At 41.5% G+C, this 14,388-nt stretch overlaps 1 protein-coding gene across 3 annotated transcripts in view; it reads right to left on the reverse strand.

The window, feature by feature from the left end:
* LOC140396154 (glucoside xylosyltransferase 1-like) overlaps window positions 1-14,388 on the reverse strand; it is a 149,924-nt gene that overhangs the window by 8,688 nt on the left and 126,848 nt on the right. For 2 of the 3 annotated variants that reach the window (XM_072484375.1, XM_072484377.1), the window contains one exon: window positions 5,065-7,648. The exons of the other annotated variant lie outside the window; for it this stretch is intronic. In XM_072484375.1, coding sequence (XP_072340476.1) covers window positions 7,487-7,648 — 162 coding nt within the window. In that variant the 3' untranslated portion in view covers window positions 5,065-7,486. Of the gene's footprint in view, window positions 1-5,064; window positions 7,649-14,388 lie in introns of those variants that run through there. 3 annotated transcript variants of the gene reach the window in all.

Genomic DNA, 14,388 nt, shown 5'->3' on the forward strand with positions numbered 1-14,388 from the left:
ATCAACTATATTTTTAACACACAGACATATAGAGGTGAACCATTTTTTCAATTTCAAATGTTACATCTACCTCTCATAACGTAAACCAACCGAATTAACTCACAAATAAAGTTGAACCATTTATCTTAAATGTTACATCAACAGTACAGCCTACCCCAGCCGAATTAACTCTATGAAATCCCATCAATTAAAATGCTTATCCCCAGACTGACCTGTGATTTCGTCGAGGCGGTCTTTCTGTGCCAACCGCGAGTGACCAGACTAATCAGACGATAAGAAGAGGGGAACAATCAATGCGCGGTCGTTTTCCAGTTCTACATTGAGGGCCCTTTGTTCCCCATCCTCCTGTTCATAATCAGTCTAATTCTGATTTCGCAGTTGGATCAGGATCGCCCTGAGAAATCCCGGTTTTCGGCACCAAATGTTGATCCCCAAATTTCTTTCTCTGTCAGTCTGGCCTCAATAAAAGTTGAGATGGATTCGCACGTAAAAAGAAGTTATTTATTTAGCTTGCAAGCTTAAATCATCTTACAGAAACGTAAGAGACATCCAGCCTCTTACACTCCAGAAAACGACTGAACTAAAAGACAAAGGGATCTCTGCAAAATCAATTCAAATGGTATCAAGTTTCACATACTCGACGGACATAGGTCAGCCTATGTCCCTCCTGACCTGTTTTATCTATTCTGATTGGCTCACTTCCAATCCCTTTCTCTGGCCCCTATCAATGCAGCATCACTCTCATAGACACACCTCTTCCTGCTTTTTCCATGCGGTCTCAAATCCCTTTGTCCCTAACTGCCAGAATCAAAGTGGCTTATTTCTACATTACATTAACTAGTATCTCTAAAGTAACTATTTTATATCACATTCGTCACCCTTGCAGCATGCAGATGAAGCTATGCCCTCACGCCTTCCTATCCCGGAAACCACTTCCAGTCTTAAAGCCTTCAGAGATATTTGTATTCCTCTACTTCTGGCGTCTTGAGTATTCACAATTATAAATCCCTTCACAGTACACAACTATGCCATCAGCTACTGAGGCCCTAAACTCTGGAATTTCCTTCCATAAACCTCTCCGCCTTTCTATCTCTTTCATACTACTCAAAGCCAATTTTTTTGACTAAGCTTTTGGTTATCTATGTGAATTTCTTATGTGAATTGGTATCGTCGCATCTAGTTTGATAATGCTCCAGTAAAGTGCATTGGGAGATTTCATTTTTGTTTTTTATAAAATTTAGAGTAGCCAATTAATTTTTTCCAATTAAGGGGCAATTTAGTGTGGCCAATCCACCTACCCTGCACATCTTTGGGTTGTGGGGCAAAATCCATGCAAACACGGGGAGAATGTGCAAACTCCACACGGACAGTGACCCAGAGCCAGGATCGAACCTGGGACCTCGATGCCATGAGGCAGCAATGCTAACCACTACGCCACAGTGCTGCTCTTGGTAGATTTTATCATTGTTAATGCATTATAAATATAAGTTCTTGTTCTGTCTGAAAGCTTGTGGGCCCAAATCCCACAACAGCAACTTCCATGCATAATCTAGTTTAACAATTCTTTGCAGTGCTAAGACTGTGCTGCAGTCAGAGGTGCTGTTGCTTGGATAAGATGTTAAAATAAGGCACCTTCCGTCTTTTCAGGTGGATGAAAAATATCCCACATAATTTGACGAGTGGGGAGTTTCCATTGTCCTGACCAACTGTGAAGTTTCCCCCCGGAATTTGCTATCAAACAGAGGTGCTGCAATTTTATTATATCCCGCTGCTGTTGGTTACTCAAGCAGAGGGAGAGATTATTGTGTTATTAATTCCAATAATTATTTTTGGATCACCTCTCAAATTCAATTCCAGAGAAGTTTAGCAAAATTCACCCAATCTCTTATGACCATCTACAGCCCTTACAACATGCAGATGAATCGTTGTTGAACATCCTCCAGGTCTTCCTTAAGGAAGCTACCAAATGTTCAAAATGAGGTCTGGAAAATGGCCTAGGTACCATGCAAATTACCACCTTAATTTAAAAAATATGTTTGTCCCCTTGCTGTTAGTTCAATAAATTTATCCAATGAGGAACTGTGCCTCACAAATCTGGAAAATCCCAGTTTTGAAGTTTGGTTCACCATAGATAATTGCATCTTCGTATATTTGAATATTTCAGCTATAGCTGGGTTTCATTTAACACTTATGGAAAAACACTCAATGTCCAGGAGCAAGGATAATTCCAAGTATTACTAAAAAATGTCCAGCATTCAGCTATTTCTCCAAAATATGAACCCAAAACATACAAACTCTTCCTTTTAACAGGCTGACTGCTGCAATGTTGACAAGTTCAGTCTTCAACTTTGACACTTGCCTTCTTCTCGGAGGGGTCATCTGTGCTTGTTGCCATTGGTTATTTTAGTTTAACTAATCATGTTCCGTGTTATCTGCATACTGTATTTTGCAGCTTTACTCCTGAGTTCAGAGAATTAAGCTATTAAGTCACAAAATATTTTACAAGTCTTACTTTTGTTCAATGTTGCAATAGTCCTTTACAACCTTTGTCCTTTCTAGAAATTGTATTTATTATGTAACATGGTGGAGTACTAAAGTGCAAGTAACTTTTTGAAGCTACATACACAATTTTTCACAAGTTTAGTTTTTCGAGGAGGTCACAAAGATGATTGATGTAGGTAGGGCAGTGGATGTTGTCTATATGGACTTCAGTAAGGCCTCTGACAAGGTCCCTCATGGCAGCCTGGTACAAAAGGTGAAGTCACGGAATCAGAGGTGAGCGCAAGATGGATACAGAACTGGCTAGGTCATAGAAGGCAGAGAGTAGCAATGGAAGGGTGCTTTTCTGATTGGAGGGCTATGGTTAGTGGTGTTCCACAGGGATCAGTGCTGGGACCTATGCTGTTCGCTCTATATATAAATGATTTGGAGGAAAATGTAACTGGTCTGATTAGCAAGTTTGCAAACGACACAAAGGTTGGTGGAATTGCGGATAGTGATGAGGACTGTCAGAGGATACAGCAGGATTTAGATTGTTTGAAGACTTGGGCGGCGAGATGGCAGATGGAGTTTAATCTGGACAAATGTGAGGTAACGCATTTTGGAAGGTCTAATGCAGGTAGGGAATATACAGTGAATGGTAGAACCCTCAAGAGTATTGACAGTCAGAGAGATCTTGGTGTACAGAGGTCACTGCAAGGGGCAACACAGGTGGAGAAGGTAGTCAAGAAGGCATAGGGCATGCTTGCCTTCATTGGTCGGGGCATTGATTATAAAAATTTGCAAATCATGTTGCAGCTGTATAGCACCATAGTTAGGCCACACTTGGGAGTATAATGTTCAATTCTGGTCACCACACTACCAGAAGGATGTGGAGGCTTCGGAGAGGGTGCAGAAGAGATTTATCAGGATGTTGCCTGGTATGGAGGGCATTAGCTATGAGGAGAGGTTGAATAAACTTGGTTTGTTCTCACTGGAACGAAGGAGGTTGAGAGGCGACCTGATAGAGGTCTACAAAATTATGAGGGGCACAGACAAGAGTGGATAGTCAGAGACTATTTCCCATGGTAGAGGGGTCAATTACTACGGGGCATAGGTTTAAGGTGCGAGGGGCAAGGTTTAGAGGAGATGTATGAGGTAAGTTTTTTTACACAGTGGGTAGTGGGTGCCTGGAACTCGCGGCCGGAGGAGGTGGTGGAAGCAGGGACGATAGTGACGTTTAAGGGGCATCTTGACAAAGACATGAATAGGATGGGAATAGAGGGATACGGACCCCGGAAATGTAGAAGATTTTAGTTTAGACGGGCAGCATGGTCAGCGCAGGCTTGGAGGGCCGAAGGGCCTGTTCCTGTGCTGTACTTTTCTTTGTTCTTCCTCCAAGGGATCACTTCTCCTGGTAGTTATGGCCATTTTTACACTGGTGGTCAGGTTCCAGTAGAGCAGGGTTCAAGAAGAGTGTAATGTCACAGTAGCACTCATTTCCTGCTGCCAATGTTTGGAGGGCCGGATTAAAGGGAAACTTGGACTCCATGTCTCCGTCCTCTGCTCTTGGGATACATAACTTTGGGTGCTGGGTCTCAAAGATGCAGATCCCAGCTTGTTCATATTGTTTCATTCTGATGGTGACAAGAATATGACAGTCTAATATGATTAATATACAAATACAGTTCAAATCTCAAACAGCTTTTGCCTATTTTGCCATCTGTTATCGCATCTTCGAACATTTCTCCTGGTGAATGGTAGAACCCTCAAGAGTATTGAAAGTCAAAGAGATCTAGGAGTACAGGTCCACAGGTCATTGAAAGGGGCAACACAGGTGGAGAAGGTAGTCAAGAAGGCATACGGCATGCTTGCCTTCATTGGCCGGGGCATTGAGTATAAGAATTGGCAAGTCATGTTGCAGCTGTATAGAACCTTAGTTAGGCCACACTTGGAGTATAGTGTTCAATTCTGGTCGCCACACTACCAGAAGGATGTGGAGGCTTTAGAGAGGGTGCAGAAGAGATTTACCAGAATGTTGCCTGGTATGGAGGGCATAAGCTATGAGGAGCGATTGAATAAACTCGGTTTGTTCTCACTGGAACGAAGGAGGTTGAGGGGCGACCTGATAGAGGTATACAAAATTATGAGGGGCATAGACAGAGTGGATAGTCAGAGGCTTTTCCCCAGGGTAGAGGGGTCAATTACTAGGGGGCATAGGTTTAAGGTGAGAGGGGCAAGGTTTAGAGTAGATGTACGAGGCAAGTTTTTTACGCAGAGGGTAGTGGGTGCCTGGAACTCACTACCGGAGGAGGTAGTGGAAGCAGGGACGATAGGGACATTTAAGGGGCATCTTGACAAATATATGAATAGGATGGGAATAGAAGGATACGGACCCAGGAAGTGTAGAAGATTGTAGTTTAGTCGGGCAGTATGGTCGGCACGGGCTTGGAGGGCCGAAGGGCCTGTTTCTGTGCTGTACATTTCTTTGTTCTTTGTATTTCGGTTGACTGGCATACTAAACGTCAGATGAACAAATCACGATCTGAACATGCAGCTTGTTCTCAGAAATATGATGCATAATGGTTCACATCCAGATTTTATATTTGATTTTATTTCAGTAAAAATACATATTCTATATTAATGTTTACCATTACAATATTTCAACACACCTTATCAATGTCAATTATTTAAAATCATCTAGATGTAGATTTCCATGTGTACATATAAATTGACCTGACTTGTAAAAGACATGTTACACGAGAGGTTTCAATCCGAAAGCATTAAAATAGTTAACACTCAAGCTAGTGAAATAGTGACTCAACGGTCATGAATTTATCACTAACCTTGACACCAGAATTTAACTATCAAGAATGAAACTAAAATGCATTTTTATCTGCCTGCCTTCATTTTTAAGAAGTGCACTTAACACCCTTTATGTCCATGTTTTGTGACACCCAAGATTAACAAGGCATTTCACTATATAAATCAAATGCTTTCCTGAGTTGTTTTCAAGAACCACCAGGTTGGGCAACTTTAGCTGTGGGTTTTCTTTATTCTGGTTAAATCAAGCATTTACAATTAGCTTCATATATGGAGACTTCAAAAGCTCACTAAATAGCTTGTATTCAATTAATAGCAGAGTCAAGTAAACAATTTTAAATAAGAAAAAAAATAAGGTTATTTCAGAGTAATAAGTCAGATATAAATAACTCCAATGCAACTCAACAAAGCTAAAGTCTATAAATGTCGCAACTTCCAAGCCTGCTGTTCTAACATTGATTTTTTTTTAATTTTAAGTATCCAATTCTTTTTTTCCCAATCAAGGGGCAATTTAGCATAGCCCCTTTCTCATCTTTGGGTTGTGGGGATGAGACCCACGAAGACACAGGGAGAATATGCAAACTCCACATGAATAGTGACCCGGGGTCGGGATCGAACTCAGCGCTGTGAGACAGCAGTGCTAACCACTGTGCCATCCATTCTAACATTGACAATGTATACAGAGACATAAACACTACATTTGGTGGGAAAAGCAGGCTTCCAAATAATGGAACATGCATTCAATTTGGGGGGGATGTGAAAAATGGAAAGGGACAATCAATAACATAAGTGGTGAAGTTTTGTAAAGCGAAAGATCATTCAAATTCAATATAACAAAATATGAACTAGTTCAGTTGTTTTCACATTATCATTATGTAAAATTCTGTTATGTCTGTAATTGTAATAATACTTCTGGAATTTCCTCCAAAATTTAAGCAAATTGCTTGTGCAGAATCGTTACTGCTCTGCCGATGAAATCACTCCACTCCAAAAGGTAGTTATGTGGATCTGATATTACTATATGATATAGAGTGGGTTGGGTTTTCCACGCAACCCACCATTAGCTGGCAGCGGGATCTACTGGTCCCACCATTGTCAAAGGGGTTTCCTGTTGGGTATACCAGGAAACCGGCAGATCTCGGCGGAATGAACAGCCGGAAAGTTCCGCCATATTATCCATGTCACATTTTTAAACTAAAACACAATTTTACAACACAATTTTACACCATTAGCTGAATAAGTAGTTTGCATAAAATGCTAATTCCCGGAAAGCCTTCAAAAAGATATTTAGCTGGTGGCAAGGCTGACCTACAAAACTCATGTCATATCTGCCAATTGACAATGAATCCATTTCAATGCATCCAAGGTGGTGATTATCTATTAACATTTAAAATAAAGGAGATTACATTTTTCCTTTAATATCAACGGTAAAACAAATTTCGCTGACTTGCATTAAAATGGGTAGCAAGTTATTTATTGAGCTTTGCATCTGAATATTTCATCTGCCATGCAGACTTACTGTACTTAGATTCACCATTACAGTATACATAAAGCACTTTAGATTCCATTCATGCAAAGATTTCAAACATTGTTCTAGGCTAGTATGTATTTACTACTGGAAGATTGCATTTATTTTTAGTTGCTCAGTTTCTATTAATGACGAGGCAAGCAATCAACTCAAAAGTTCTAATATTTCATACTTCACTACATTGTCCAGTGACCCTAACTGGTCTTCAAATTGGAGTAAAAAAGGACATAATACGGTGTTCAAGACCTGATTGTCATAAACATACAACATACTCCTGCATTTACTTTGCAGTACACAAGTACAGATTAATTGCCATAATTTCAAAATGAAAAGCAGATTGTCGATAATTCCAGTAAATCTTCACGACAGAATAACACTCCTTTTTCTGTAAACAAAGTTTTTCACTAAATAAAAATATCAATTTAAGATAAATTAGTGCTCAAGTGTGAGATAATGATTACATTCATAGAAGTCATTCTTGAGGTTTCAGTGTAAATACAGTGCTTGGTGTGAGCTCTTTCACTTCTTTGCGTGTCACCTCAATATTTTAAGATCCTCCAGATCTTTCTTTAGGCTGGAATTGTAAATGTGAAAACTCAAGTCTCTGTCGTCCAAGACAAAAACACTCAGGAGAAAATTTACAGTAATTTACCAAAATCACCTTCCTTTTGAAATTTTGTCCTGTAAAGTTCTTATACTCTTCCGCAGCTGTTGTGTAAAGACTTGATGGATCCTTCCACAATATGTATTGGTAGTTTTCTGCAGTTCTTTTTCAAGTGGATATAGGAGTGAAAGGATGGGATCTTCCCCAAAGGGATACTGCAGAGATTGCAAGAGAAAATGCAAAGTAAAAATGAATTACTTAGATTTGAAGTAAAAACATACATTTCAGTTTGTCTGAAAAGCAAAGCTTAATTCAGTCTTCAAATACCAGCTTTTTAAAAACGTATTCTTTCATGGGACATGGACATTGTTGGCTCAGCCAGCATTTTTAGTGCCCACCCGTTAATTATCCTTGGAGGTGGTGTTCGGGAGTCACCTTCTCGAACCGCTGCAGTCCACGTGGTGTAGGTACTCCCGCAATACTGTTTGGAAATGACTTGCGGGATTTTGACCCACTTTCCAGGCAGTGAAGGAACGGTGATACAGTTCCAAGTTAGGATGGTGTGTGGCTTGGTGGGGAATTTGCAGGTGTTGGTGCACCCTTGCATCTGCTGCTCTTGTCCTTCTGGGTGGTAGAGGTTGTATTTTGGAAAGTGCTGTCGAAGAAACCTTGACGAGTACGTGTGGTGCGTCTTTAAGATGGTACACTACTTCCACAGTGCGCTGAAGGTGGAGGGAGTAGATGTTGGGGGTCGAGGATAGGGTACCAATCAAGCAAGATGCTTTATCCTGGATAGTGTTGAGCTTCTCAAATGTTTTTTGAGATCCACTCATCCAGGCAAGCGGAGATTATTTCATCACACTCCTGACTCGTGTCTTGTAGATGGTGCGCAGGCTTTGGGAAGTCAGGAGGTGTGTTACTCTCTGCAGAAAAGTCGGGAGGGAGAATTCCTAGTCTTTGACTTGCTCTTGTAGTCACAGTATTTATACGGCTGGTCCAGTTCAGTTTCTGGTCAATGGTAACATTTGAACATTGTACAATGACCTAATTTCAGATGCATCTCAGATTTTCAGAAATTAAAATGAAGGTGAGACCAGTGAAAAGATAATCTCACAATAACTGTTAAGTTTATTATTTCCTAATTTCTTGTGTTTAGTGAAATAAACAGATGTTCCTGGATATCACTTCATAAAATGTGGTAATGAGCTGGTACAAAGCACTGGTTTGGACCCACCTATCATGCTGTCTACAATTTGATTCATAGTGCTTCAATGACAACATTGTCATCATGGTGAAAGCCCACGTATGCCACATCAACTCTTTTTTAATCTATCAAATTAAATATAACTCGCCTTTAACAAATCCACGCTGGCGTTCCTTAATTAATCCACATTTGTAACAGTTGACTTTGTCCTAGATTAATGTTTCTAAAAATATTCCCACCATCAAGGTTAAACTGTGCTGTAGTTGCTGGATTTATCCTTGCATTGTTTTTATTTGAAGAATATAGTTTTTATTTCCAATTCTTCAGCCCTCTGGAACCACCTGGTATCGAAGGACAATTGGACAATTCTCAGTATCTCTGCAGTTTCCACCTTACATCAACACTCGCAGATACATCCCATTCAACATAGCGACTTATCAACTTTAAGTCCTTCATCTCTTTTCCTCTCCTCTACCCTCCACTTTTTCAAAAATACGGTGTACAATTGAGCAGCCACGTTAGCCAGAAGGTGTGTAACCCTGATATCCATGTTTTAATAAAGTTTCATATAATTACTGGACTTGACTCGAACGTCGGCCCATGATGTTACCGCACCCCCCCCCTCCCCTCCCCTCCCCGCACCCCCCGTCACCGGATTCAAAATGTCAATTCCCTTCTCTCTCTCCACATATGCTGTCAGACCTGCTGAGATTGCCCAGCATTTTCTGTTTTTGATCCATCATCTTCAGAGATTGGGAAAACATTGGATATTAAAATAAAGATAGAACTTCCTAAATACTAGTTTGAAACCGATCAAAGGTTTCATTTGCTGGAGTTGACAGTAGAGTATACATTCAGTACATCAATTAACAGCAAAACCTGTTTCCACTCAAACCTGTACCACTGCCGTTTTTGATTTACAGGTGATAGCATACTAAAACTTCCCCAAAAACCTGGCCCTTTCACATCTCAGACAATTTGAAATTATATCACCATGTTTTTTATTATTATTTATTTCCATTTTTACAATTAAGGGGCAATTTCGCATGGCCAATCCACCTACCCTGCACATCTTTGGGTTGTGGAGACGAGACCCACGCAGATATGGGGAGAATGTGCATACTCCACATGGACAGAACCCTGGTCCTCAGCGCCTTGAGGCAACAGTGCTAACCACTGCACCACCATACCGACCAGATTACATTACCATGTTGACCAGTTAAAATAAAGTAACATAAAATGGAAGGATTTCTTGGGCCTTCCTTCCAATTTTGGATATGTAACAAGATAAAGGAACAAAGGTAACAGACTAAAGAAGGAGGATTTTATTTCTTCGTCAATCATGACCATTAACTACTTGAGGGAGAAAGACGGCTGTGCTTACCAACTTCAATACGGTGGGTGGATGATTATATTCAAGTGATAAGTTATACGAAAGTTGGTGGTAGATGCAAGAAACAAGGCCTTACGAGTTAGGTTGTGTGAATATTAGTTTACAAGCGGAGTTAACCCTAATGTTTTAATAATGCCTCTAACCCTTGCACATTCTCCCCGCGTCTGTGTGCGTCTCACCCTCACAACCCAAAAGGATGTGCAGGGTAGGTGCACTGGCCACGCAAAATTGCCCCTTAATTGGAAAAAACAGGAATTGGATACTTTTAAAAAAAAAATTTAAATGCCCCTGACTCATTTATTTTAAATAAATTAGTACTTCCTTTAAAATAGTCCACGAAAGAAAATGGGTGGAATCTCCACTCCAGGGACTAAGTGCCTACGCCGTCGTGAACGGCGTCGCATTTCACGACGGCACGAACAGGGCCCGGGCACGACCTATTCTGGCCCCCTACGGCGCTGGAGCGGTTCACGCCGCTCCAGCCTCCTTACGCGGCGCCGAATGGGCGCCGCGCCAACCCGCGCATGCGCAGTTGGGGCAGCTCATTCCTGCGCATGCGCAGTTGGGCCGCGCCATCCTGCGCATGCGCGGGGAACTTCTTACGCGCACTGGCCCCTCACCAACATGGCGCCGGCGTTCTGGGGCCGGCCCGCCGATCGGTGGGCCCCGATTGCGGGCCAGATCCCATTGGAGGTCCCCCCTGGTGAAGGAGACCCCCTCCCTCCCCCACAGGCTGCCCCCCCAGTGTTCCCGCACAGTTCCCGCCGGCAGCGACCAGGGGTGAAAGGCACCGGCAGGACTGTCATTTTTTTTCCCTGGCCGCTCGGCCCATCCGGGCCGGAGAATCGCCACTCGCCATTTGCGCTGATTCTCCGAGCGACCTGGCGCAATTCTTGCGGCGCTCGTTTCGGGGGGGGGGGGCAAGAATAGTGTGTAGGTGTCGGGGCGGCATGGCGTGACTCGCGCGGCGCCCCGCCGATTCTCCCACCCGGCGTGTGGGGGAGAATACCGCCTAATATATTTTTGTATCAAACTTACGATCTAAAGCATTTGAAAGATCAATTAATTTATCCAATACATGAAAAACTTTCCATAGCTTCACATTCACACTTAAATGTTACAGAATTTAACATTAAATTGTTTAGCATATTTGAAATATTAAAAAGGAAGAAAAACAGCGATTTGCCCTGATCCACAGCAACTAAGAGTTCTTCAACTGACCTTGCCACAAATAAACAAAGAGCCTATGATCTCAATCTTTGAAGAATAACAACCAGTATTTGTCAATTAGACTTTATTGTCTTAAAGGGACAAAATCTACACTTTTACAGCAGAATAATCTATTGCATTTTACAGTATGCAATATTCGTGTCTCAATAAAGCAACATGAATGAGGAGGATCATTAGAGATTTTTATTCAATGACAAATTTATATTTTATACACTCGAGGCAATAATTAAGATTATATGAGAAGTTTATGCAAGTCTTATATTGTGAAAACCACCAGAATGTTTTTTTAAAATATTTTCAAGCTCTTAAAAATAAAGGCTTATATTTTTTAAATTGTATTTTAGTGTTTTGACCTTAATGCTAGCACACACAGAATACAAAACAAGACCATCAAGGAAATTACACCAAGTGATAAAAGCATTATGTATGTACCGTTTTTATGATACTCACAGGACAGAGGCTACAATCAAAATTTTATAGCAATACACTTCCGTTGTGATCAATACAGTCTCGACTCCTAAACAGCAGATATCTTAATTTCGACTGTGGAAATCTGTCAATGAAAGCTGGCTACTTGATATTGATTTTTCAAATATAAATTTTAAACTTAGTTTTCAGCATCTTCCACTTCAAAGTCCAAAAGACATTGAATATCTTTAAAAAAACTATAAGCAAGGTCATGCATTCAATGATCTTAGAAGTTTACTTTGATTACTTTACGTCTATCAGAAGGGATGTGTGCACTTACATGGGTGGACTTCCCAACCATCTGAAATGTTTGTGCTGTGTTACACAAAATGTCTAGAACCTACTGGTGCAACTAAAACCAAAGCTTAACATGATCACTAATACCAGACGCACAAGTAGCATGGGTGAATGCCTAGACTACTTCAAAAATCTCCTTTGGAGACAAGCAGTTTGTCCAAAAGGCAATAATGCCAACAATTCAAGAAATAAAAGCATGATTTGTCCATGCAGCCCATGAGCCAGTTCTGCAATTCAATATGATCATCCATATCAACCTCCCCCCAACTCCCCCCCCCACCCCCCACCCCCCCCCCCCCCAACTCTGCCAAAAGAAAATCGATCGATCTCTTGAGTAGACTCAGTAAGTGAGCATCCATTTCACCTATGATATAGATTCCATTTGGTCCCGACATCAGGGTCCAATAACCCCTGGTAGAATTGATTCCTATCCTGTCCAGCCTGGAGAATTAACATCTCAGTCTCTACCCAAAATAATTTTACACAATTAGATCACCTCTCCTTCTCATCCCAGGAATTAAGTTGGGGAACCTTGTTTACACCCTCTCGAGTAGAATCATAGAATTCCTAGAAGGAGGCCATTCGGCCCATCGAGTTTGCACAGATCCTCCGAAAGAGCACCGTACCTAGGCCCAAACACCTATCCTAGCCCCATAACCCCACCTAATCTTTGGCCACGGGCAATTTAGCATGCTCCATCCACTTAACCTGCACATCTTTGGACTGTGGGAGGATACCAGAGCACTAATGCACGCATGGGGAGAATGTGCAAATTCCAGAGTCACCCGAGGTCAGAATTGAACCCTGGTGCTGTGAGGCAGAAGTGCTAACCACTATGCCACTGCGCCGCCCAACACCCTACCTAGGCCCACTCCCCCAACCTATCCCCACAACACCACCTAACCTGCACATCTTCGGACACTAATGGACAATTTAGCATGGCCAATCCACCTAACCTGCACATCTTTGGACTGTGGGAGGAACCCAGGGCATCCGGAGGAAACCTACAAAGATATGGGAAGAAAGTGCAAACTCCACACAAACTGCCACCCAAGGATGGAATTGAACTGAGGTCCACTCTGCCACCGTGTCAACCCATAATATACAAGTTCCCGAGGCCAGGAAACCAGTACTGTACATAGTACTCCATGTGTAGTCTCAACAAAACACCATAAAAGTGAAGCAGTGCTACCACATGGTGCGGAGGACCCGGGTTCAATCCCAGCCCCAGGTCACTGTCCGTGTGAAGCTTGAACATTTGCACTGGGTCTGCGTGGGTCTCACCCTCACAATCCAAAGATGTGCAGGATAGTTGGATTGGTCACACTAAATTGCCTCTTAAGTGGAAAAAAAGAATTTGTGACTTCAAATTAAAAAAATTAGCAAGCCTTTCAGCAGTGCTAGCATTCTTTTGCTGTGGCGCAATTTGGGCAAGGTGCAGGAAGTCTTTCCAAGAGCAGCGTCCTGGTGTGACACAGCTCAAACTGGCTACTGCCATGTCAAGTGTTATTGGCCAGGGTTTAGAGAACCCCAAAGTGTATCATGGAGTTCACCAGACCCACAACTTTGAATAGATTGTGGTATGGGGAGCACACAGCCCACTCTACAGGTATGGTACAGCAGAAATGGAAAAGTATTTTTAAAGCAAAACAATGTTTATTCTATGAACTCAAGTTAACCTTCTTAAAACATACAGTGAACATCTTAGCAACCATTAATTCAAATACAACCCCCAAAGACTGCAACACTAAGTAATCCTTTAAGCTTTCCTTTTAACATCCATAAGACTTAAAAACACAACCTTTAACAGAAGCACATCAGGTTATAGTCACTACTGAGAGAAGTTATTAGTTTTAAATCACTGAAAGATAGATTTATAGTTTTTAGATTACATAGAGAGAGACTAATACTTTCTGGCTGTGACTGCAGCTATCCAGCTCTGACAACGAAACTAAAATACACCCTGCAGCAAACAGCCTAAAACAAAAGTAAAAAGCTGACAGACAGCCCAGCTCCACCCACATGCTGACATCACTGATAAACATCCATTTATTAAAGGTATATTTCTTAAATACCCATTTCTTAAAGGTACTCTCACATGACACCTCCCCCAAGAAAAAAAAAAAAATGATCAATTTCAAGATGGTTTCATTTTTCACCTTTTAACTATCCTTTGAGAAATGCAAACAGTAAATATACATTTTCGATTCAAAAAACACAACAAGCGAACAGGTATAATAATATAGTCCATTTTTTTCCCTTCTTCCTACAATTGGAATCCTTCTCGATTGACAGTCTCTTTTAACAAGGTCTCATCACAGTCCATCCATTTCACTACGCCTCGGCATTTCTCTTTAAAGTCA

This window comes from Scyliorhinus torazame, chromosome 19, assembly GCF_047496885.1.
Source record: "Scyliorhinus torazame isolate Kashiwa2021f chromosome 19, sScyTor2.1, whole genome shotgun sequence".
NCBI lineage: Eukaryota > Metazoa > Chordata > Chondrichthyes > Carcharhiniformes > Scyliorhinidae > Scyliorhinus > Scyliorhinus torazame.